At 37.8% G+C, this 24,263-nt stretch overlaps 2 protein-coding genes and 1 long non-coding RNA gene across 6 annotated transcripts in view; 1 reads left to right on the top strand and 2 right to left on the bottom strand.

The window, feature by feature from the left end:
* Positions 1 to 10,223: 10,223 nt before the first annotated feature.
* On the bottom strand, positions 10,224 to 11,724 carry LOC141547079 (malignant T-cell-amplified sequence 1). Its single transcript, XM_074275430.1, has one exon. The coding sequence runs from the start codon at positions 11,425 to 11,427 to the stop codon at positions 10,882 to 10,884; it is 546 nt and encodes a 181-aa protein (XP_074131531.1). The 5' UTR covers positions 11,428 to 11,724; the 3' UTR covers positions 10,224 to 10,881.
* A 5,610-nt stretch (positions 11,725 to 17,334) lies between these two features.
* On the bottom strand, positions 17,335 to 18,208 carry LOC141547080 (uncharacterized). Its single transcript, XR_012483500.1, has 2 exons — positions 18,104 to 18,208; positions 17,335 to 17,422 (listed from the first exon to the last, which is right to left on the bottom strand). It is a non-coding gene; the product is annotated as an uncharacterized LOC141547080 (long non-coding RNA).
* EIF4E (eukaryotic translation initiation factor 4E) overlaps positions 17,773 to 24,263 on the top strand; it is a 41,139-nt gene continuing 34,648 nt past the window's right edge. The window contains exons 1-3 of one of the 4 annotated variants that reach the window (XM_074275427.1): positions 17,773 to 17,787; positions 18,161 to 18,359; positions 19,305 to 19,351. In XM_074275427.1, coding sequence (XP_074131528.1) covers positions 19,334 to 19,351 — 18 coding nt within the window. In that variant the 5' untranslated portion in view covers positions 17,773 to 17,787; positions 18,161 to 18,359; positions 19,305 to 19,333. Of the gene's footprint in view, positions 17,788 to 17,827; positions 18,360 to 18,420; positions 18,861 to 19,304; positions 19,352 to 22,758; positions 22,942 to 24,263 lie in introns of those variants that run through there. The other 3 variants (XM_074275426.1, XM_074275429.1, XM_074275425.1) reach the window with 3 other exon arrangements.

The raw sequence follows: 24,263 nt of genomic DNA, 5'->3' as shown, positions 1-24,263 counted from the left end.
TAAAACTATAGTACCTAAGCAGAAATAACATTGCATTTTAGGACTAAGTCAATGTGTGGCCTTCAATTTATGTACAGTTTAGAGGCCCCTATTTTTATTTGAGTGTGACATCACTGCTCTAAGTTTTAATTTGAGGTGCTATTTGTACTAGCAGGTAGAAATGTCCTACATGCAGTTAAAAGATATTTGCAATTTAGAACAGAAATAAGACCTTAAGAAATGGAATGGGAATTATTTGCATAAAAGTGGTAGTTGAAAATATGGAAGTAAATGAGAATTTCAAAGAAGCAAGAAAGAGAAGACAGCAAAGATTTAAATCTTGTAGAAGACTCACGTTAAAAAACCTTGGAATAAGATGAGGTGCAGCAGTTCAAGCGTTTGGAAGAAACTGGGACAATATTGTGTGTCTAACGCCCAGGGAAGATTCTCCAGAAGCAGGTGTAAACAAGTGCTAAATGCTACAGAGAGTAGATTAAGGCAGTTAACAACTGGAACAAGGCCATTTTATCTGGCAACTAGGTTACTGATGATCTTTTTTGAGAATAGTTTTAAAAGAGTTGTGGAGATAGAAGTTTGCTACAAGGAAATGAGTAGGAAGTGAGTAGAGAATAATTGGAGGCATTAGAGATGGACAATTTTTCCTCCCAGAAGTTTGCTGAAAAAGACAGGAGAGATATGGAACAGGTGCTAGGTGACCCAGAAGGGTCAAGCAAAATTTATTACCAAGACTAGGGAAACTTTAGTAGGCTTCTAAGTATGTTCTAAGCGAGGAACAGTGAAGAGAACTGGATTTATCTCATGCTTCAAATCTTGCTCGGTAAGAGGCAAGTCATTTAACATTTTTGAGTTTCAGAATGCTTGTTACAAAGAAAAGCTTTTCTTTTTTCTTCTTTGGGGGAGGGAAGAGAAGAGTTAGGAATAGTAGTGATAAATATACTTTAAAAAAAAAAGAATAAAAATGTCAAATTGATGAGTAGTAAATGATGAGTAAACCGAGATGGGTCAATTCGTTTTCTCTCTCTCTTTCCTTCCCCAAAGTAACCAATGGCGGGTTCGGCAGCAAAGGAATTTGCTACTTAATGCTGTATGGAAACATAGTCTTTATTGATTAGAATGGAAACACCGGAGCCTGTGGGCAAAATGGCTGCATGGTACAAGGCCATTTGCAAAGAGAAGATTCCCGTTCTCTCTTTTTATGCAGTGATGTAGGGAGGTTCCTGAGAGTGATGTAAATTAAGATAAGGATTCTCTTGTTATCTTTTGGGGACAGACAGAAGTCTCTTCCCAAAAGGAATTTCCTGATGCCATTTGGTCTATCTGAGCAAATTAGAATGGGGGGCTGTAAAACCCTGGCCATCTCAGATAGCCCAAACTAGTTTGACCAGATCTTGCATCAAAGGTCCAAGTCCCAAAAGAAGTTGGAGATCAAACAAAGAATACCAAAGGGGCTACCGCCCTCAACAAAATCATTTAAAAATAAGCCAAATAAAACAGAAGAGGACAGAGACAAGCCAGGAAGTACTGGAACTACACTGTTAAGTTTGAATTATATTTAAAAATGCAAATTACAGAATGGGGGAAAAACCTAAATTTTTAACAGTTGTGAAGTTCCCATCAAAATATAATACCTTTTTTTTTTTTATTATTATTTGTATATTGACATGTTAAATGTTTATTGGTGTTTATGTTTAAATCCATAATAAAAAAGTAAAATAAAGGAAAAAAAGACTAGAGAAACCTTAGTTAGTAGGTAGGCAGATAGGAAACTAGGGTCTTCTGAATTAACTATATGTTAATTATCCTGTAGCCCAGTATCCCCATAAATAGGATGAAGAGCTTAAAGATTTCTTTTTATTTTTTTTATAATAGCTTTTTATTTTTCCAAATACATGCAAACATAGTTTTCAACATTTACTTTTGCAAAACCTTGTATTCCAAATTTTGCTCCCTCCCCTCACTTCCCAGAAAGTAATCCAATACAGGTTAAATATTTGCAATTCTTCTAAACATATTTCCATGTACATCATGCTATTCAAGAAAAATAAGATAAAAAAGGGGAAGGGGGGAAACATGAGGAAGAAAAAAACCCAAGCAAACAAACAACAACAAAAAGATGAAAATACTATGCTTTGATCCATATTCAGTCCCCATAGCTCTCTCTGTATGCAATTGGCACTTTCCATCACAAGTCTTTGGAATTGCTTTGAATTACCTCATTGTTGAAAAGAGCCAAGAACATCCCAGTTGATCATCACACAATCTTGTAGTTCTGTACAATATTCTCTTGGTTCTACTCACTTCACTTAGCTTCAGTTCATGTAAGTACAGGCTTTTCTGAAATTAGCTTGCTCATCATTTCTTATAGAACAATAATATTCCATTACCTTCTTATGCCATAATTTATTCAACCATTCCCCAGCTGATGGTTATCCATTCAGTTTCCAATTCCTTGCCACTATAAAAAGGACTACTACAAACATTTTTGTACTTATAGGTCCTTTTGCCAGTTTTATGATTTCCTTGGGATAGAGACTCTGTAGAGACAGTGCAGGATCAAAGAGTATGCAGTTTGATATCTCTTTGGGCATGGTTCCAAATTACTCTCCAAAATGGTTGGATGCGGGCAGCTAGGTGGCACAGTGAATAAAGCACCAGCCCTGAAGTCTGGAGACCTGAGTTTAAATCTGATCTCAGACACTTAACACTTCCTACCTGTGTGACCCTGAGCAAGTCACTTAACCCCAATTGCCTCAGCAAAAACAAAACAAAACTAAACTAAATGGTTGGATCAGTTCACAACTTCATCAACAGTGTATTAGTATCTTGGCTGTTCCCTCCAACATTTATCACTTTTTTTTTTTTTTTTTTTTAAACTGTGCCATTATCTTTTGAAGGGTTTGGTTTAGAGATTCCATTGAAAACCTACAGGCACACTACCGATAAAAAAACTATGAAATAGGCATTCTGAAAAATAGTTTCCAACTCTAACCAAAAGTCACTAACCTACTAAGCCTGTACCCCCAAAAGATCAAAGGAGAAGGGAAAGGATACATTAATACAAAAATAATTATAGCACCACTTTTTGTTGTAGCAAAGAATTGGCAACAAAGTGGGTACTTGTCATTTGTGGAGAGATCAAAGAAATTATGGTATGAGAATATAATGAAATGTTGTGATTATGAAATGACAAAAAGAGAGAATTTAGAGAAATCTAGGAGGACTTGCACATACCAATGCAGAGTAAATGGAGAAGAACCAAGGCTGCAATATATGCAACTACAACATTGTAAAGGAAAACAACTGTAAACAACTTCAAAACTATGATCAATGCAATGACCAATCTCATGAATTCAGAATACAAATTAAAAAGCATTCCTTACACCTTTTGGAAGAGAAATAGTGGACCAGGGATGTAAAATGAGATATATATTTCAGATAGGATCAATACTTATTTGTTACAAGGGTGAGTTTCTTTTTTTGGGGAAAGGAATGTAGAGTGTCATGGGAGGGTAGTACATGAAGAGAGTTAAGTAAAGGGTCACCCCTTTTGGTTTGGTGCAAGGATACAGTTAAATACAGTCTAGTGACAGTGTAGAGTCCCCTGTAAAGGAATTTACAGGCCCAAAAACCTAGATTGATAAAAAAAAAGGTTTATTGTAGGGGTTTGGAAGTAAAGTTAAAGTCTAGTTAGTAAAAGGTGAAAGTAGAGATAAAAGGGTACCAGAAATAGGATTCCAGTGGACAGAGATCCTTGGTAGCCAGGCATAAGGCTGCCATGTTAGAAACCTCTGCAAAGAGAGAGAGCTTCAGCTTGGCTCTTTTATAATGAGAGATTTAGCCAAAGGGGTCTGTGGGTGATGTCCCAAGTTAGCTCAGATCTGGGTGGGGGTTGTGAAAGCCCAGATCTCCTACTGGAATTCAAAAGGGTGCTTTTGACAGGATTTGTGAATCAAAGGCCCTAGCTTCTTGAATTGATAATGCATCAGCTAGAAGGAGCTGGGAATCAGAAAGGAATAATCAGTCTGAAAGGATTAGTTTCTTAAAGGGAGCACAACCCACATCATACACAGGGGAAGTACACCTTTAATCAAAAGGAGACAACAACAGGAAACTGTTGAAACTGAGTTAGATTTAACATATATACATATATGCATATATATATATATATATTATATATATATATATATATATAAACATTAAAAAAATCCAAATAGTATGCAATATACAATGTCACGTACAATCCTTTTTCTGTCCCTTGAACAAAAAAAATTCATATTTGTTGTCAGGTTCAAGATAATATAAAAAACTTTCTTTTTGGATTGGATAGTTCTGCTTACTACAGGAACTTTATAGAAGCTATTATGATTTAAAATTGATACTCAGTTTTCTCATTTCTAACATAAGGGGCTTGTACTGAATGACTTCTAAGGTTGTTTCCAGTTTTAAATTTATAATCTTATGATGAGAGAAATAAAGTTCCTATAATAAGCAGGCAGGTATTCAGTCAGTAAACATTTAATAAGCACCTACTATGTTTGAAGCACTGTATTAAGAGTAAGGATACAAAAAGAGGCAAAAGTCAGTGCCTGCCCTCAAGGAATCACAATCTACTGGGATAAATAACAAGCAAACAAATATGTACAAACAAGCTATTTATCCAACAGAATCTAAACAGAAAATCTATGAGAGGGAAGGCACTAGAATTAAGAAAAATTGGGGAAAGCTAGGCTTTTAGTTAGGTGAAGATCAAGGTTGTAAGCAAAGGGATTGGCCTAAGGGAGAAATGGAGATTTTCTCCTTTTGTGATTGTATACTTATGAGATGATATTCAAATGTGAAGAAGGGAGTTGAGGAATGTTATGTTGGTGATCTCAGTGAAGCAGGGCGCTATATGAGTTAGTTATCATCCTTAGTATTGCTTTCCATACCCATCCAGTAAGTGTGTGAGCTAGACCGGAGATATCAAAAATACAATCATTAATATTCCAGAATGCACCCCAAATGAAATTAAAGTATAATTGGGAAATATTTAACAAATAAGTGAAACTATACTAAAATACAGATAAAATTACATTTTTAAAAACTAAGTCAATATTTAGCCTACAGAGATCTTTCATCTTTCCATTTGAATTTGATACCACTAATACATACATTTCCACATTTAACCATGAATGATCTAGTGAAAATGTGCTTTACTGGTTAATTGGTAAAAACATTCTTTCTTAATATCTGTATATACCAAATTAGATTAAATTCTCTAACTCATTTTATATAATACCATTACTTTAACTACTAGAATACCAAGATATTCCTGTGAATTTTAGCAAGAAATTCCAATTCTCTCAGAGTGGCGATGAGTGTCATCTGTAGAGATATAAAGACCTCAATTCTACTTTGTTAAAGTTCTAGTTTTATAACTATCAGAATTTTGAAATCCTGAGTAGTAGACTAATTGGGGAAATTACTAATGTAATTCTCAAAATCTAAAGAATATCAAAAATTAGTATTGACTCAAAATAATTTATAGAAACTAGCTAAATATGATCTGTGTAACACAAATGACTTAATCTATATAAAGAGAATGAGAAAATGTAATTTGGGATCTGAATTTTATGGAGAAAAAAGTACATATTTTGAAGAATACAATACAGTAAAATTGTACCTATATTAATTTATAAAACATTATAGACAACTAGGATAACAAATGAATCTTAATATTTTCAGGTCTAGTGTCATTTAACATACAAATTTATTTTCTAAAGTTTTAAAGAAATAACCAAAATTCTTTATTGGTATCCATGCAATATCAGGGGAATATAAGGAAGGCTTCTAGAAATTTAAGTGTCTTTATGGTAGATTTTTTGAGAGGAAGAAAAAAAGTTGCATAGAATAGGATAGTTAGTGATCTGCATTGTTATAATATCCAAAATGAGAAGAGCAGAGAATCACTGAAGCACTGAGATTTACCTTGCAATTTTTTTCTTTCCATGAATCCATAAAGTTTTAAGTATTAAAGAATTTTAGACTTAAATTATTGTTTATTTAAAAAGTTATTTGTTTTACTGAATTAAAGCCTCAAACTTATTTAGTATTGCATGACATTTTAGAAACTATGTTGTTAGATGCTGCAAATATCCAAACATATGAAAAAGTGGGGGAACAAATTTCCAGAAGTTCTGAACAGGAAACCAGATCTCAAAAGAATTGCAAAGTATTCACAATTGCATGAAAGACACTACAAATCAAAAATAACAAGAAAAGTGTAAATTAAAAGAAACCTGAGTTTTTCTCTCATGCCCTCTAAAATTTTCAAAGTTGACAAAAATGGTTGATAATATTGGAGGGACTGATGGGGGATGATTTAGGCACAATAAATACATTGTGGGAGGAGCTCTGAAATAGTACAACCATTTTGGAAAGCAATTATGCAAATAAAGTGTTTAAAATGTTTATACCTTTTGAATTAGAGACTCTATAACTGGGCTTATGCCCCAAAGAAGAACAAAGCTCCTTATATATGTAAAATTATTTATAGAAGCACTTCTTGTGACACAAAGATTTGGAAACTAGGTAGATATCTACTGACTGGGGAATGACTAAATTGTGGCACCTGAATGTAACAGAATATTACTGTGCTGTGAGAAATGGTATATGTTTTAAACGCAGAGTAATACATACACAAGATCAATTTGAATTGATACAGGGTAGAATAAGCAGAGTCAAGAAAACGATGTACACAATGACTCTACAACAATGTAAATGTAAAGAACAACCATATATACAAATCAAAAATGAATATAACACAATTATAAAGATCAAGCATAACCCAAGTAAAGAGATGAGAGAATATTTCCAAGCCTCATGGGAGGCCGACAAGTTTTGCACATTTATATGCAATTTTAGACTTTTTCAGGGGCAGCTGGGTGGTGCAGTGGAGAGTGCCAACCCTGAAGTTAGGAGGACCTGAGTTCAAATCTAGCCTCAGATCTTAATACTTCCTAGCTGTGTGACCCTGGGCAAGTCACTTAAACCCAATTGCCTCAGCAAAAAGGAAAAACAAAACAAAACTTTTTCAAAGTATATTTTCAATATAAAAGTATTTTACACTTATACTATTTTTTTTTTTCCCCAGAGAAAGGGATTTTAAAAACATTATTTGTTATTTGAAATGTCTGGAAGGGGAAAGGGAAGGTTATGAGGTGGAGGAACAATGATAATGTAAAAAAAAAAAACCAACCCAAAAGACTAATAAAAAGTTATTTAAAAAAGAAAATTGAAGGATTCCAAGCCATGGGACTCATTCACCTTTATTGTCTGGGAAAGACATAAGCAAAGAACAATAAAAGGATGATTAGGGAAAGGGATAGGAAAAGTAGGATCCTTGATCAGGAAATTTTATAAAGTTCTAGTACTACAAAATACTCCCAGGCAATACTGCCCAGACCTGTCCATTGAGGATTGCCTTATATTTTCTCATTGAAGTATGGGTAAAGGCTTACCTTTATATGCTTTTAGTAAGTTTGCTTTATGGAAATTCTTTGAACTCAAAGTTTGGGGGTTTAGGAGCTTCTGAGAGCCATGAATAAGTCTCAATGAAGATTTCTGGAAGAGGGCAATAAGTCACATTTACTTTTATCTTTTCATTCATGCAGAGCTTGATTCACTATCTGGCACCCAATAGATGTCTTAAGAACTCTTGGTAGATTGTTAAAATATTTTTCAAAAAAGTCCTTTATGCCTTTTTGACTTTTAGATCATTTGCCACCCCCCCCCCCCATCCAAAACTGAAATCCTATCTTTCAAAAACACCAAATTTATAAATCTTGACTGACAACATAATATCTTTTTTGTATCATGGACTCTTTTGCAAAGTCTAAGAACTTTGATATACATATTTACATGTATATATAATACATGATAATGTATTTAAATACACAAAATTATAAAGTAAACCAATTATATTGAAATTCAGTTATCAAAACTTTTTTTAAAGAAAAACCACTATTTTCAGAACTTCTATCTTAAAGGCTTTTCTCCAAGTAAGAGGTACATCCTTTGAATATATCAAAATTATGTAAGATTCCTTGAAAGATTTAGCAGAAATAATTCTGTTAGAAAGTTTTGTCATTATTCATCTAGGTCAAAGGTAGGGAACCTTTTATTTGCCATTGGCCTTTTGGATATTTATAACATAATTCTTGGGCTATACAAAATTATCAAGTTTGTTGATAATTAGAATTCAAACAGATGAGATTGTTGTACCTTTCAGCTCATCATCACTTGCCTTAGCAAATCTCAAGACTTCAAAGGGCCCATGAGCCAGACATTCCCTACTCTTATCTAGATGCTGATTTGTAGATGACTACTCGAAGTTGGTACAAAGCTTCCAAAACTGCATGGCCTCATGAAAGAGAACCACCATTGCTCTTAAAAAGTTTGGCTTAAAAATTCTCACAAGAAAAATCAGATGGACAAAGCATATCTATCATTCAGACATATAATAGCTTATGTTTATTAATTTGTTCATCAGTCTCTGTCTTAAATAGTGTAAACAGATATTAAATTAGGTCTAAAACCTAAGGTAAAGAGAACTGGTTAAATTAACTTTGGGAAGATGCAAAGTTCTTTTAAGGACACAAAACTTCTCCCTGAAGCAAAAACCTATCCTTTTAATATTAATATTCTCCTGGTGTGACATGGCTGCAAGTCATGGAACATGATACACTCTGAAGAAATAATATTAAAACCTACCCAAAAGATAATAAGAGATGTGATGGGCCCTGACCCAAGAAAATGATTTAAGGTAACATGGTGTAGTAAATGGGAATCTGGAAGACTGGATCCAGACCCTACCTCAGATAATTACCAGCTGTATAGTTCTACAAAAGTTACATAGTCTCTTTGAGAATGTTTCTTCTAAAAGGACCTAGACTTGATGATTTCTAAGGCTCCTTCCAGTTTTAATTCTATGATTTTAAGACCAAATAAAGATGGGGTGATCATGTTTGAGCAAGTATTTATTGGACAGACTATTAATTTCTTCAAACTTTCATAAGAGAGGGAGATAGGAGATTGCACTCTGCAGTGAAATTATGGGAGCATATGGTCAAGACTCATTCAGGATAAATTATAATCTGCATTGCTAGGGGAAAAAAATACCTCTAGATTTTAGATCACAGAGCCATATATGAGTTGAGTTTATGTTTCACAGAAATCTAGATTATTCTGAAAGATTGCCTTAATAAAAGTTTTAAATAGCAAACCTTTGATAACTTTTTGAACATAGTTTTCTGCTCTCCAGAATGGTTGGATCCATTCACAACTCCATCAACAATGTTTAGTGTCCCAGTTTTCCCATATCCCCTCCAACATTTATCCTTATCTTTTTCTGTCATCTTAGCCAATGTGAGAGATGTGCAGTGGTATCTCAGAGTTGTCTTAATTAAATAGCAAACCTTTGGAATTTCTTTCCTGCAGTGATATTTCCTGGGCTGATTCTTAATAGCAGAAAAAAATATTACATATAATACTTTATATATACCACATAATATTCACATATATATTTATATACACACACATAGGCACATATATATGTGTATGTATTTATCAGTTTTCTATTCTGAAATTGCATACCAAATTTCTGCTTTTGAAGTTCCTGCCTTTATTGGAACTCCAGAATGTCTTTCTTTCCCCATCCATATAGCATCCATTCTTCAAGGTTCAAATCAAGTCCCAATACCTTTGTGAGTACATTTCTTCAAAGTAGAATCTAATCTATATTGATCTCTTTTTTTTGCTGCAGCAATTGGGGTTAAGTGACTTGCCCAGGGTCACACAGCCAGGACCCTTTAAGTACCTCAGGCCAGATTTGAATTCAGGTCCTCCTGAATTCAAGGTTGTGCTCTATCCACTAAAACAACTAGCTGCCCCTATACTGATCTCTTTTCATACATTCTTGGAGCACTTATATTACATGAGATTTAAACATTTATTTCCATTCATTGCTACTAAAATACCTATTCTTGTCTTCTCACTAGAATGTAAGCTTCAAGAGGATAAGGAAAGGTCATATAGACAGCCATATCTTTTTTCAACACTACTGCCCTGCTAACACCCATAACTGTTGCTTAACAAAAACCTATATAGGTATGTGAGATATTTTACCAGTATTTCGGTGGATCTCTTTTGTCAATTTCACAAGAAGACTATTGACAACATGAAAATACTTGAGAAGAGAGCAAATTCATATTTTATCAGTAATAATCAAATTCAAAATTCAGATTTGACATCAGAAACATTAACTTTTATCTCTACAGTAAAAAATGAGTTACAAGGTAAACAGCTTGGTGTAATAGAAGGAACACTGGATTTAGAGTCAGAGAGTAAGATCTTCACTCTTTCCAAGGGTGGAAATAAAATAGTGCTTTAAGGTTGGCAAAGCTGCAAAGTTATCCCATTTCATCTTCACAGACAACCCTATGCTTATCATCCCTGTTGTTCAGATGAGGAAATGGAGGCAGACAGAAGTGATTTACCCAGGGTCAGTAACACAGCTTCCCCATCAAACTGCCACAGACTGTATTTGTGTAATTCTAGGCAAGGCACAACCTTTCAGAGCCTCACTTCTCTCATATGAAAAAAGTCGTGGCCTGTATGATCTGCAAAGCCCTTCGTAGCTCTCCTTGATTCTATAACATTTCTTAGCCAACCAGGAAGGATTAAAATACAGGTATTCTTCTGCCGTATTAACATATCTTATTTATTAATTTTTTAAGCATCTAATTTATTCAATAAAGACATAGAACATTAATTTTTACTTGAGTCACTGGCAAGAACAGGAGAACCTTATAAGGTTAAGACTAAGTACATCCCCCTAGCAGCTTACTTATAAGTCTTCATGTGCCAAAGGCCATCATTTAAATAATGAATATTTTCGATACCAATCCCTTTGTTGACTCTCTCGATGTCTTCCGCAGACATCTTCATGACTCCCACGCAGAGGGCGTGCTGCTTGCCTTCAGCCATGATAGCCACCACCGTGTCCGCGGCCGCGGGGTACAGCTGGGCCCCCGGGGAGGTCAGGCCGGGGCACATGATGTTCGCCCCGCTGAGTACGAATTTGATGGCGCCTTTATCTACTCGCTGGTGAGGCAAAATGAAGGGGTACTTGTGCAGCAGCCGCAGAGTCGGGTAGAAGGGGCCCTCCCGCTGTCGGAAGAAGAGCAATTCCCCGTTGACTGTGAGAATCTCGATGTGCTCATGGCAGCGCACGATCTTGACCGGGTCCTTCTTGGGCATGATCTGGTTGAGCCACGGCTCGATGCCCGGGAACTGATCGAGCAACTGGTTCTTGATGCCCTTGATGACTGATGTCTTCAGCTGGATGCAGTTGGACACGTTTTCTTTCTCGTCAAATTTCTTAAACATGGTCACACGCGGGTCGGATTCGGGCTAAGGAGCGCGGGAGAGGCGGAAATGCGAGAGCGCGGCCGGGGCCGAGGCACACGGAGATCTAGTCGAGTCACTCACAGTGGGAAGGTCCACGAGCGATGGCGGCCTCCTCGGTCCGTCTGTCAGGCTGCCCACATTAGGTTATGTCCTCTGCCAGGCCTAGTCTGAGCTGAGATCCGACTACCACGCTCTCCCGCTCGTCAGCCCACCGCTTCCTCAGCCGGCGTGCAGAAACGTGCTTTACGGCTCTGTTCACAGCCTGGGCGTACGTAAAGAAGTCCTTTACGACTTTAAGCCCTGCACGCGAGCGTACTGCTACTGCTGTCTTGCGCCTGCGCACTTTCACTTTCAATCTTTCTGGAGACCGGCCACCGTAGTCGAGAGATTACACGAAATATTTTGTTCTCAATTTAAAAAGACAAACCCAAACGAGTTTTTCTTCTTGATGTTAGTCAGTCAGCAAGCAGTTATTAGATGTTTATTTTGGGCCAAACAGTATTTGCGGTAGCTCAATCGAAGAGGTCAACGACTAGCCCAGCAAGCCACGAGGGGGCGGTATGCGAAGAAAGTCCATGAACAGGAAAGTTTTTTTGTAGAAGCAGGCTTCCAGTCCCAGAATCCTAAAGAGTGGAAGGGTGGAGAGGGAAACCAGCCCGAGTAAAAGTAGGGGAAAAGAGAGGGAGAATCCTGTGCAGAAAATATATACAGTGTGGCTGGATTTCAGACTATCAGGGAAGAAAGTCAAATAAGCTTGAAAATGCAAAAAGATGCCTAGTTGAGAAAAACTTTAAATGTCAATTTTTATGTTAATATAGATTTAATATGTAGATGATGTGATCCCACCTGTACTTTAAGAAAGCCAGTTGGGAGACTCGAGGTGGCGCAGTGGCGCAGTGGATAGAGCACCAGCCCTGAAAGGATCAGAAGGATCAGAAGGATCAGAAGGATCTGAGTTCAAATGTGACCTCAGACACCTAACACGTTTTAGTTTGTATGGCCCTGGGCAAGTCACCTAACCCCATTGCCTCAGCCAAAAAGAAAAAAAAAAGCCACTTTGATACAAATGGATTTAAATGGAAAGCATCGGAGTGCCTATAAGACTATCCAACATCCATTAACCTAAAAAGGTTATACACCCAAGTGAAATACTAAAGGGAATAATTACAAACAGGGAAGACTTTCTTCTATTGTGAAAATGACAAAAACCCAGAATAAGGCCAGTAGTGAAATCCAAGGCTTCAATCATTGATGGAAACCCTCAAGAAGGGAAATGATCACTCCTTACCCGATTATGTTTAAAGAAGACAAACTCTGGACATAATCTGGCAGGAACTCCAAAGTTCTGGGAAAGCAGATTTCAAAGGATCCAGAGGAAACATAGTATTCCATGCAGCAAAATGCTACTACTAGGTAGAATAGGAAATGCTTAAGAATGAAATTCAAAAGACACAAAGGAAATAAATTCCAGGGAAAAAAAAAAAAAAAAAAAGGATATCTCAAGAGACAGGTGGATGCACAGGAAACTCACCAACCAACTTAAGACTTAAATAAGAAATGTACAAAAGATGGAAACAAAGATAGGTACAGGAGTGTGTAGCACAATCTGGAAAAATGCTGAAGCTCAGAATGACCTAGTGAAACTGCTTAAGGACAATTGATTTTTTTCCTTTTCTTTTTTCAAAACTATATTGGAAAAAGAGACTAAAACCAGAACTTTTGCTTGGGATGCATGAAGTGTTAACATGTAAGAGTAAGGAGAAATATTCCATTCCTATTTTGTTTTCAGTGCTAGGAAGAATAATGCTTGCACTGGAAATTATAGAAAATGACATAGGGAGCTGATCCACAAAATAAGGAGAGTAAGAACTGCATATAGCTGCACATGAATTCAAAGTACCTGTCCCAAATGAACCATAGATATGACTAGTGAACAGTCACTGCCAGTGATATATATGAAAGATGAAAAATGGAAAAAGTCCTTCAAAAGTGGAGGAGTAAGTATGCCACTTTTCAAAAAGGTATATGTAATCTATTGGCTGGTGAGCTTGACATCAAATTTCCTGAGAAAATTCTCGAAATGATCATTAAAGAGATAGTTATCAAATATTTAGAAAATGGTGATTATGATGGCTTCATCAAGAAGACTAATCCCATTTCCATTCTAGATAAGGGAAATGCTTTTAAATTTTATTTGCAGCTTACCTAGATCTATAGCAAAACTTTTGATAAAACATCTAATATTATTCTTATGGACAAGAGAAATTTGAAATAAACTATAATACAATGAGAAGAATTCAAAACTGATTGTATGATGGAAAGAGTACAGCAGAAGGTATCCAGTGAAGTACTCCAGGGATAGCTTTGGTTTTGTGCTGCTTAATACATATGTATATATTAATAACTAGAATAAAGATATAGGTGGCATTCTCTTTAAATTTGGCCTGCAAACTTATGTGATATAGTAGTCGACTAAGGAAGGCACAGCTTCCAGGAGTAGAGGTACTACTAGCTCTACTTAACTCAGACATCAACTGTAATATTTTAGTCAGTTCTGGTCATCAAGCAGGAGAATGTCAAAATGAGAATAGACATAACAGTGAAAGATTTATGTTATTATATGAGGGTTAGCTGAAGGAAATGGGGCATTATCTGGCCTGGAAGATTTGAGGTATATGATAGTTGTTCAAGTATCTGAAGGATTGTCGAATGATCAGAGGTATCAAATTTATCATTTGGTTTCAGTGTCAAATCAGGAGGAATGGGTGAAAATTGGAAAGAATCTAATAAAGACTTGACATTAGGAAAGATTTTCTGACAATTAGCTGTCCAAAAGTAGAATGGGTTGTCTCTGAAGGTCATAAGATGCCCATTATTGCAGATCTTCCAGTAAGGGCTGTATAACTTCCTTCTTGGATATGTTTTAGTGGGGATTCCTTTCATGTTTAGATTGGTCGCCACAATTCCTTCCAATCTGAAATTCTGTTTCTTGCTGAATATACTGTAGTATAATTATGATTAAAGAAAAATGTTTATATTCAAATTATATTTTCTAGGTTAAAAAGCTTTGAATCAGATATTTCTCTTCAGCCTATCTCAAAAAAGTCCATAAGTGTTTGGGCAAATAACTGTCAAAAATAATTTAGAATTCTAATTTTAAAATTTTCTTTTAAACTCTTCCTCCTCCAAACTTTTTTATTTCTGTTGAGGTCATCAAAATGTTTTTAATCACTTCAGTCATCCATGACTCTTCTGATTCCTCTGTCACATCCTTGAATCCATTCCATCTTTTCACTTAACATGGCCATGGATCTCATTCAGGACTTCAACTCCTGCCTAATGTATTATTACAACAGGCCCCTTTTTGGTCTCCTAGTCAGTCTTCCTCCTTTCCTATTTACTTCATAGGTAGCAAAAGTAATCTGTTTCTTCCTGCTCTATGATCTTCAATATTGTGCTACCCTAGTCTCTTCTACTGGGCTATATAACCTCACTCTCCTCCCTCTCCCCCAGCCTTATTTCATGTTACTCCCTTTATAAACTGTCCAATTCTACTCCAAACTTTATATTCCAGGTCTGTTCTTAAACCTTTGGACAAGTTAGAATATCATTCCTCCTCACGTCTGGTATTTGTTGTGCAAAAGCCTCTTCTGAGACCTCTAGTTGCTAAGTGTTCTCTCCCACATCATTCTATTTTTATTTAATTAATGTTGAGTTTCTTTGGTGTGTGAACTGGGCTAGAGAGCCAATGAGTATATATCTCCCTATAACTCTCAAATGGACTGTCTCTAAATGAATAGATTTTCAAGTGAAGTTAACATTTTGTTTCTTGTCACTGCTTAGGATAATTCATGTGTCATTTGTTAAGTGTTGAATTCAAAGCCACTGGAAAGGTCTTTAAATCTTAGTCACCACTAATATAACCTATATCAGAATTAAAAAAAAAAAAATCCTTTATAGAACATATCTGACTGGGGGCCATTCAAATTTTGTTTGCAGTCCTCAGGTTAAGGTAGGAGAAAACAGGAATAATGAGCTTTTATCTCCCAAAGCAGTCCTTTCCACTTTTGCTTTGCTCTCATTGTCAGAAGTTTTTCTGCATAAAAACCTAACCTTTTTTACAATACCCATGCGCTGCTCCCAGTTCTCAGAACAAACTTAAACCATCTATATGACAGGCTTTCAAATACTTAGGTAATTGCCATGCCCTTACTGTCTTCTCTTTTCCAAGAAAATATTTTTCAAATGGCCTTTACTATCTTAAGCTGCCCCTTTTCCAATCCCTCAACAGTTTAATGCAGATAAAGTGATAAAAGGTGAAAAAAGACTGTCAAGAGATCCTGGGTTAAACTCTTAGCTCTGCTGGTTATTTATTATTCCCTGTGATATTGGGAAAGTAATTTCTCTCTGATCTTCATTTGTAAAATAAGACTAATTCATCTTCATCTATCTCCCAGCTCTTATGTTTGACCTTATCCTATGTCCTTCTTCCTAAAATGTCATGTCCAGAATGAAATACCATCTCTACAGATACTTTAACAGGGCAGAACACAATGGGACAATTATCTACTTATTCATGTGTCTTTTGTCATACATCTCTCAAGAATGATTTCACTTCTTGGCTGGGATATGGCACTGTTAAATCCTATTAATTGAATTTCCAGTTAAATAAGTCCCCTAGTTTCCCCTCCCCCTGTCCCCACATGAAATACTGCTTGGCCATTCCTCCCCATATCTTCTATTTGTATTTTTTCTACCCATATTAGACTTCACATTTATTAAGATTCAACCCAGTGTTCTAGCCCATCCAAGTTTTTTGGAATACTGATTAACATCCAGTCCCAATTAACTATTCCTACCATCTCTGGGTCAGCCATTTGTTTGACAAATATGCCAACCTGCTGATGAAATTCTTGGGGGATAACACTGAAGATTTCCTCCTAAAATGACATAAAGCCATTAATGCTGACTCCTTGGGTTCAGCTATTAACCATCTATAAATTCTTCATTTTGTCATATGGTTACATCTCTCTCCATCTTTTCCATAAGAATAGCAGGCCAAATCCTTTGTTAAAACCTACATAAACTATAGCTACCATTTTAATAGCTTAATAAACTTGATTTAAAAATAGGAAATGAGCTTAGTTTGGCATGACCTGTTTTTGATGATGCTATGATGACTCTCTGGGGTCACTCTTCCTTCTAGATGAATTTTAAGATGCTTGAAATAATTTAGGAAACTGAGCTAGGCAAATGATCGTAGGTTCCTTTCAGCTTCAACATTCTAACTGCTCTTTTATGTTTCTGAAATTGTTCACAACTATTATATAAGAGGACTCAGTTATCTGAGTAACTGAGGAAATGAGATTTAGTAAGAAATGCAAGATATTCCCTTAGGAAATTTTTGGAAATTACTTCTAAAATAAGCAGTATGTTTAAAGAGCAACACAGTAGCAGATACAGTCCATCAAACTGTAAACAGTTAAGTCAAGGTAACTAGGAATATAACCTTTTATGACCTTGGTTTTGTCTGGAGGTTATCAAAAAAGAATTGATAAATCAACATATGTATTTAATAGCCAATCTTTCTGAGATAAGATGCTACAATGGGAACAAAAGGAACAGGTATCAACTGCTTTTTGACAAACTTTATAATACACTGAAATTACTTTTAATATACTAAATACAAAACTAAAAATACATTCAAGAAAACACTCAAATTCAATAAATCCAGTTGTAAAGAGCTTGCTATAGACATAAATACCAGGAAGATGGTGTAGTGACTAGAAACTGATCTTTTTGTCAAGAAATGTGAGCCGAGCCCCGCCCCTTCCCCAATGGAAAGAGGATCTGGATTCAATAAAGGATATGATTAACACCAAAGTCTTTGTAAAAAGCTTTATTACATGAACTGAGTTAAATTTTTCGGGCAGTAGAAAATTTCCATTTTTGCTTCAGACTCTTCCTCTGGTTCCTATAATAAAGTCTGGTATTATGAAAAATAGCCTTATGTGTTTTGCAAGAAGATAGTTTGATACTATCAAAAAGAAAGCATCAGTTAAAATCAAGTTACTGCTTTGAACATTTTAAACAAGAATTGTATCTCATACCAACAATAATCTTTTTATTTTCTCACAACCTTTGTGAAATATATCTATACAAAGTGGAAGCTCGATATATTATCTCTGACACTCAAGGTCAATCTATATATTAAAAGATTATGACTTTGGGGCTCATGGAAAGCCCCAATTATGTGTAAGCCAATTCAACTTCCATTATGCACTCAACAATAGGTAATATGACACAGCCTTGGACATCAGCTTCAGTAACAGCAGACAGGTATATACTATAGTTTATAATTTTCTGAGACTATATTCTTAAAATCATGGGAAATAGTGGTGAGGAGGGTTGTTCCTCAAAAGGCCCTCTTGATAGCACATTAGATTTCTTTTTCTGTGCCTGTTTTATTAATAAACAGACCATGTGCAATAGCACCAACCTGGAAAATTATAGGTACCGAAAGTTACCAGCCAGGGGAGGGGATGAAGGATGAGAGATTAACCTGGGGTTGTGGGCATATTTCAAGTTGCTAACATTCTTTAAAATCTCACAATCTATTTCACTGAAAGTAACCTTTTGCTGAAGGTGAACTTACCTGGGGGGAGAGGGAGATTAGGCGTTGAAACCTCTTTTTTTTTTTTTTAATTATTAGGGAAATTCATGATTACATAGTCAACAAAAAGAGGGAAAAAAAATCCAACAGGTAGTTTGACAAAGCAGCAGGGGCGAGGACCCCGGCGCTTCCTCGAGAGGCCGCGGCTGCTTCCTCGGAAGCGGCATTTCTCCGGCCGGGGGCTCCTCACAGCCTGGGACCCGCTGGGACCGGCCGGGCCGCCGCGCGCCCTTGTGAGGTAAGTCATCTTTGGGCCACAGGCGGTGAAAAAGCGGAGGTCCCTGCAAGGCAGTCACTCGCCGAAGGAGCGTGAGTCAAGGTCCGGGGTCATTGTTAGCCAGGCCCCGCCACCCCGGGCCGTCAGTCCGGCGCTGGGTGACCAGGGCCGCCGGGTGCTGCTCCGGGGGGGGGGACTGACCTCAGGCGCCTGACGCGGCCGGACTGCGAGCACCGAGCTACGGGCCTCCGAAGCCCGACTGCCGCCCCCGCTGCTAGAGCCCGCTCAGGGCAGGTCGTCCCCGCCCCCGCGCAGGCATGGCCGGGAGGCGCCGGCGCTAGTCGCGCCCGCCCCGCGCCGCGCCGGCCGCACGTCCCCGCTGCTTCTTTCAGTTCACTAATAAATAAAAAAAGAGAATGAAGGCGGCAGTGAGGACCAGGGTGGCGGGAGGAACGAACGACTCCAAGTGAAGGCGGCCCCAGGGAGCCTTGCAGAGGCGCCCAGCCAATGAGGTTTCTTCCTGTGAGCTGAGCCCACGGGGACGATGGGAAGCCGGGGGAGCCGGGGGCCGGTGGCGCACGGGCAGCTGTGAGGCAGAGGAAGAACGCAAGACGGAGGAAACCCCCTCCCGCAGCAGTCTCATTTTCGCAGCCGGACCGAGCCCCACCCCTGCCTCACCTTCCTAACCCCACTCACCCGCCCGCAGCGCAGCGCCGCACCGTTTCCGTAGCCACGTGATCAGCCCTTCTCTTCCCAGCCTTCCTCCTCACTGGAGAGGAGGGGAGGGGAGGGAAGGGAGAGGAAAAAAAAAAAAAAAAAAGACTCCACTTCCCAGAAGCCCTCGGTTACCCACGCACCCGCCACCTTGCGCAGGCGCTGCCCGGGCCAAACGGACACGTTCGTCACGTGGGGGGGACCGGCCAATCCGGTTTGAATTTCATTTTTTTACTCTCACCCCCCCTTCAGGAGCGGTTGTCTGATCAGATCGATCTAAGATGGCGACTGTGGAACCGGTGAGTGTTGCCTTCGGCCCCCCCCCACCCCCTACCGGGTCCCCGCGCCCGGTTCCCCTGGGGCCCGGGAGACTCCGCGGGACGGCGCTCCCAGCGCGCACGCAAATCCTCGCCACCCCCTCCCCCTCTGTCGGGTGCTGACCCCCTGGTGGCGGCGGCGGCGGCTGGGGGCGCCGGGAGGTGGCGGCGGCGGCGGCGGCGTGTAGCGCACACATTCTAGTGGGGGCTGGCGAGACGAGAGGAGAGGTGGGGGAGGGGCGGCGGGGAGGCCGCGGTGGTGGGAGCGCGAGGTGCCCGGATGGGCGGAGGGGGGGAGGGGTACGGCTAAGGCCCGGGTGGGGAAGTTGTGGGACGCGGGGCTTGGGGGCCCTAGCTGGGGGGCGGCGGTGAGATCGGGTCTCTAATCGGGGTTGGCGGGCTAGGGGCGAGCGCATGAAGCTCGCTTGTGACGGGGGTCGAGATGAAGGGGGAGGTTGGTGGCAAGGCTTCGGGGAAGCCGGTCACCAGCTGCTGTCGGGGCTTGCGCTGGGTATCCGCGAGGTGTCGGGGGTTGGTGGGGAGGGCGGCGGCACGCGCGGATGGCCTGGACCGCGCCGGCCGCCGGGAGAAGGGGCGGGCGCCAGGGCTCGGGGAGCGCGCGAGAGCCGCTGGCCGGGGTTGGCGGCGCGTGGGGCCAAGGACTGGGGGGGGGGGGGGGGCCAGAAGGGGGAGCGGCTCCTAATCGCGTTTCGCGAAAGTAGCTTTTTGGGGGAAAGGAGAATGTGAGAGCTGGGACTCCCAGTAACACATTATCTTTGCCCCCCAGCGTTAAAGCCCGGGCTGTCACAGAGAAACTATGGAGAAGGGGGGGGGCAGTCGATGCCTTTACTGGGCCTACTTGACGTGCCGCCGGGGCCGGCTTAAGCTTCAGGATTTCGACTGCCCTCCATTCATTCATCCTTGGCCCCCGTTCTGCGCATTGCGCATGCCTTGGGAGGAGTGAGGAGGACGGAATCTTAGATTCCTCCGAGTCCAGATGGATTGAGAAATTTGCCCTTTTGGGCTGGGGAGGGCGGAACTTATTATAATATTGGGTCTTTTATTTCTTGCCGGTTCCTTCTCAATCTTAGTCTCTCCCTCTCCTCCCAAATCTATTTCAATCAGGCCTCATTTTAGATTGTGAGAAAACTGATCTAGGGTAGGAAATGTACTGCATTCTCCCCCTATCCCCCCAAAGGGAGATTGAAACTTGTGTCACAATGTGGAGCTTGCCATCTGCCCTATTGGCTGAAACCTCTTAAAGCCCCTACGTGGCAGTTTTAAATCCATATAACAGAGACACTAAAGCACTTCAGTGATAATTGAACTATCAGTCTTATAGTAAATAATTTAAAATCTTAATAATTCCTTCAGAACTTTTTTCCTTTCCAGGTATCAAGTTTTCTCCGTGTTGAGGAATACTTTCCTAGTCTCCACCCCAGGGTTGTGTTCTATAGGGGCCATAAATTTCTGTCGTGAAAAATACTTTGTCATTGAACATACTGGTTTTCTTGTGATTGAAGAAAAGCCCTTACCCAGCCTGTAACTAACATTACAGTTGCTTTGTTTTTTAATACACACGTATATGCAAATTAAATAGAATTCATTTTTATATATGGGAAAACTGGGGTCCAGGGAGGTTAAAAAGATGTCTCATAATATGTCTCTGAGCCAAAGTTTTCATTTAGGTACTACAAATTCAGTATTTTTCCTGTTGTTGTTACTTTATTCTGGACCTTACTATTTCCCTCAGGCCTGTGTAGAATAGGTTTTTTTGAGTACTCTTAATTGCTAAACGAGGTTGATGAATTTTGATAAGGGATTAGTGAGTGTAATTAGAACACTTAAGTTTTACAAACAAAAATAGAATAATATTACTTTATGAGCCAATAACTTTTCAAATATTTGCATGTTCAAATTGGACTTGGTGTAGCATCCATTGTAGAAGATTTTGCATGAAACCAAATTAGCAGTAGTAGTTACCTTGAGTAAAGTAACTAACTTTTAAAATAATAATCTAATTCCATGAAGAATTTTTAATATTTAGGATTTCTTTTTGTGCTTTTCAAAGTTATTCTATTGCTTTGGTTATCACATAAAGAGTACTAGTTCAGAGAATCCATTGTTCAGTACATATTGATAGTCGAGCACTCTGGAGGAACACTTCTGTTGGTTGTAAAGTTGCACTAAACAATATCCTTTGGCCTTTTAATAAATTTAATCAATTCTTGAAAGATTCTGTTGCATGTGCACTTTATCTAGATGGTAGTCCTCAGACCTAGGCAAATAATTGCGTGTATACACATGTATATATGTGTGTATATGTATATATTAAAACTTGGGTAGTGTAGTATTCAAAATATGTATAAAATTGTACTTAGATTATTTTCTCTCCATATTTATGGGCTTTTAAATATTTAAAAAGTATTTTAAAAGTGTTACTAAGTGAAAAAATCCTCTGTGCCTATTTTACATGTTAAAAGATATGATTTGCAAAGAGCCTTTAAGAACTACAATTTTTAATCTTTTTGTGTCATTTGGACTCTTTTGACATTCTGGTGAAATCTATAGGCCCTTTTTGAGAATAGTGTGGTTGATTTTTTTTTTTTTTTTTTAAGTAAATGTTACATTTTATTTAGTGAAAAGTTGTTATTCCCCCAAGCAAGCTTATGGGTCCCTTGAAGAATTGAGCTCCTCCACTAGTTGATTCCCCCCAAAGTCATTAAAAAAAACCAACATAATTTTTTTCCCTGTTATTACAAGCTTTTTGGATTACTTAATTTTAAAAGAATGTTCACTGTAAAACACCCAATTTTGAGGAAATGCTTAACTGAATAGAATTTTATGAAAATTTCTATTTTCTTCTATCTGAACCTATGATTTGAAAAACTTGCATGTGAGAGACTGATTTAGGTAGATTGATTGTCTTACAATGAACATTTATTACCATGACTTCTTTCTACCTATCCTCTTTTCAAGTAGGCTTTTAGAAAACGTCTATGTATTTGGATTACACCAAATAATGAATCATTTGAATTTTGATACTGCTTTTGTAACACTTAATCTTATGAAAATTCATGTGTCATTAAAATATGTTACTTTATTCTGATTCATATGCTTTAAACTTAAATTCAAACCGTAAATGTCTTTCCCATAGACTGCCAGGCAATAATTTTTAAAAAGATTTCCAAATAAATATGTTCACTTATGCTTTCAATTTAGTTTGGTGACAATGCTCCCTAAGCGATAACCTCCATTCTTTATCTCTGTATACAAAATTGTAATTTGAAAATTTTAGCATTAGTAGAGGTTGTCAATACTTCATTATAATATTTTAAAGGAAAACTTTTATATATAAATCTTCAAGAAATTTCATCGTAATTAAGTCTTAAACTAGGATTTTATGTACGTGTAAAATAAATTCTTCATGATTTAGCTTCTCCTGAGGCAAAGAACACCTACCCTATGAACACAGAATGTGTGATACTTTTATTTTTCAGTTTTCCTTTGGGGAAAGAGAACACTTAATTTTCTCACTTCTTGAGAATTTTCTGTCGAATGAATTATTTGAGGTAAAAACATTAACTTTACTCTTTTGTCCTTTTAGTTACCTCTTAGCAAGGCCACAACCAAATGTTACCTGGTACAGCTTATAAATTTATTTGAATTTAATTTTTCTTATGAGATTTTTTTCTTATTTCTGTATTATTTAATAGTACATATACATTAGTATGTAGTATAATATGTATAATAGTATATGGTATATAATAATTTATATAACATAATATTTAATATCAGCCATTGAATGTAGTTTTTATTGTTCTTTTTGATTGAAATGCTAAGTGCCTAACAAAGTACAATACATTGTAGGTGCTTAATAAATGATTGGTAAATAGAACTTTGGACTTCTCAGATGGGACTTGTACAGTTAAGGAACTTAAAAATGGTATGGTTATTTTTGAATTGATTTTTGAGTTGAATTGGCTATTTATTCTTACTTTAGGTGTTTTTCAGCCCTAACTATGTTAAGTATCCTGTGAACCTGTTACTTATAGAAACTTTTGTTTGATCTCTTCGTTTTTTGTGGGTAATATTTAGAAAAGTCACTTTTAAGATTCCTTACAGGTTTATTTACTAGGAGATGTATGCGTAGTTTAATTCTAACTATGGGTAATGGATGTTGGTTGATTGGCATACTTTTATGCAAGTTTTTTAATAGGCATTCTTGTTTTAAAGAAAACGGCATATAAAAAATTCAAATTTTTTTAAATCTCAAAATGATTAAAGGGAATACCTGCTAAATAAAGTGAAATCATACCTTTGTTGGATTTGTGCAGAATAGAAAATTTTAGCCAACAACCCCATCTATTAAAATGGGTGACTTTGAATTAGATATAATCCTTTTATAATTTACTTCCTATCATGGGGTAATAAATTAAAAATAGAAGGGCCAACAAAAAAAAAATGGAAGGGCCTCAGAGTCCTTCCAGTTTTACCTCTTTTTTTAAATCTCTTTTATTGATGAAACTATTGAAGCCCATCAAGTTTAAGTGATTTGTACTAGGGCACTTAAATAGAGAAGGGATTTGAATCTAGGTCTTCTGATCCCTCTCTCTCATCTTCTCATGCTACCTTCTTTCTTTCCTGCTGTTTCTGGGACTTCAAAATACTTACTTGAAAGAATGGTAATATTCTATTAAATAATAACAAATAATAATAAATAAATAAGTACTTCACAAACATTAAAGTGCTAGGTAAATAGTGTTATTATTTAACACTATTTACCTAGTATTTTAATGTTTGTGAAGTACTTTACAAATATTTTTTCCTTTGATCCTCACAGACTAATAGGTAGGTACTATGATTATGATTATTTGGGATTACAGATAACTAG

This window comes from Sminthopsis crassicaudata, chromosome 6 (assembly GCF_048593235.1).
Source record: "Sminthopsis crassicaudata isolate SCR6 chromosome 6, ASM4859323v1, whole genome shotgun sequence".
In the NCBI taxonomy this organism is placed as follows: domain Eukaryota; kingdom Metazoa; phylum Chordata; class Mammalia; order Dasyuromorphia; family Dasyuridae; genus Sminthopsis; species Sminthopsis crassicaudata.
Note: the sequence above shows the minus strand (reverse complement) of the source record. Positions and strands in the feature narration are given on the sequence as shown.

What these genes read in the sequence shown, in the direction of transcription:
- LOC141547079 (XM_074275430.1), bottom strand. Translation starts at nt 11,427, where the DNA reads ATGTTTAAGAAATTTGACGAGAAAGAAAACGTGTCCAACTGCATCCAG.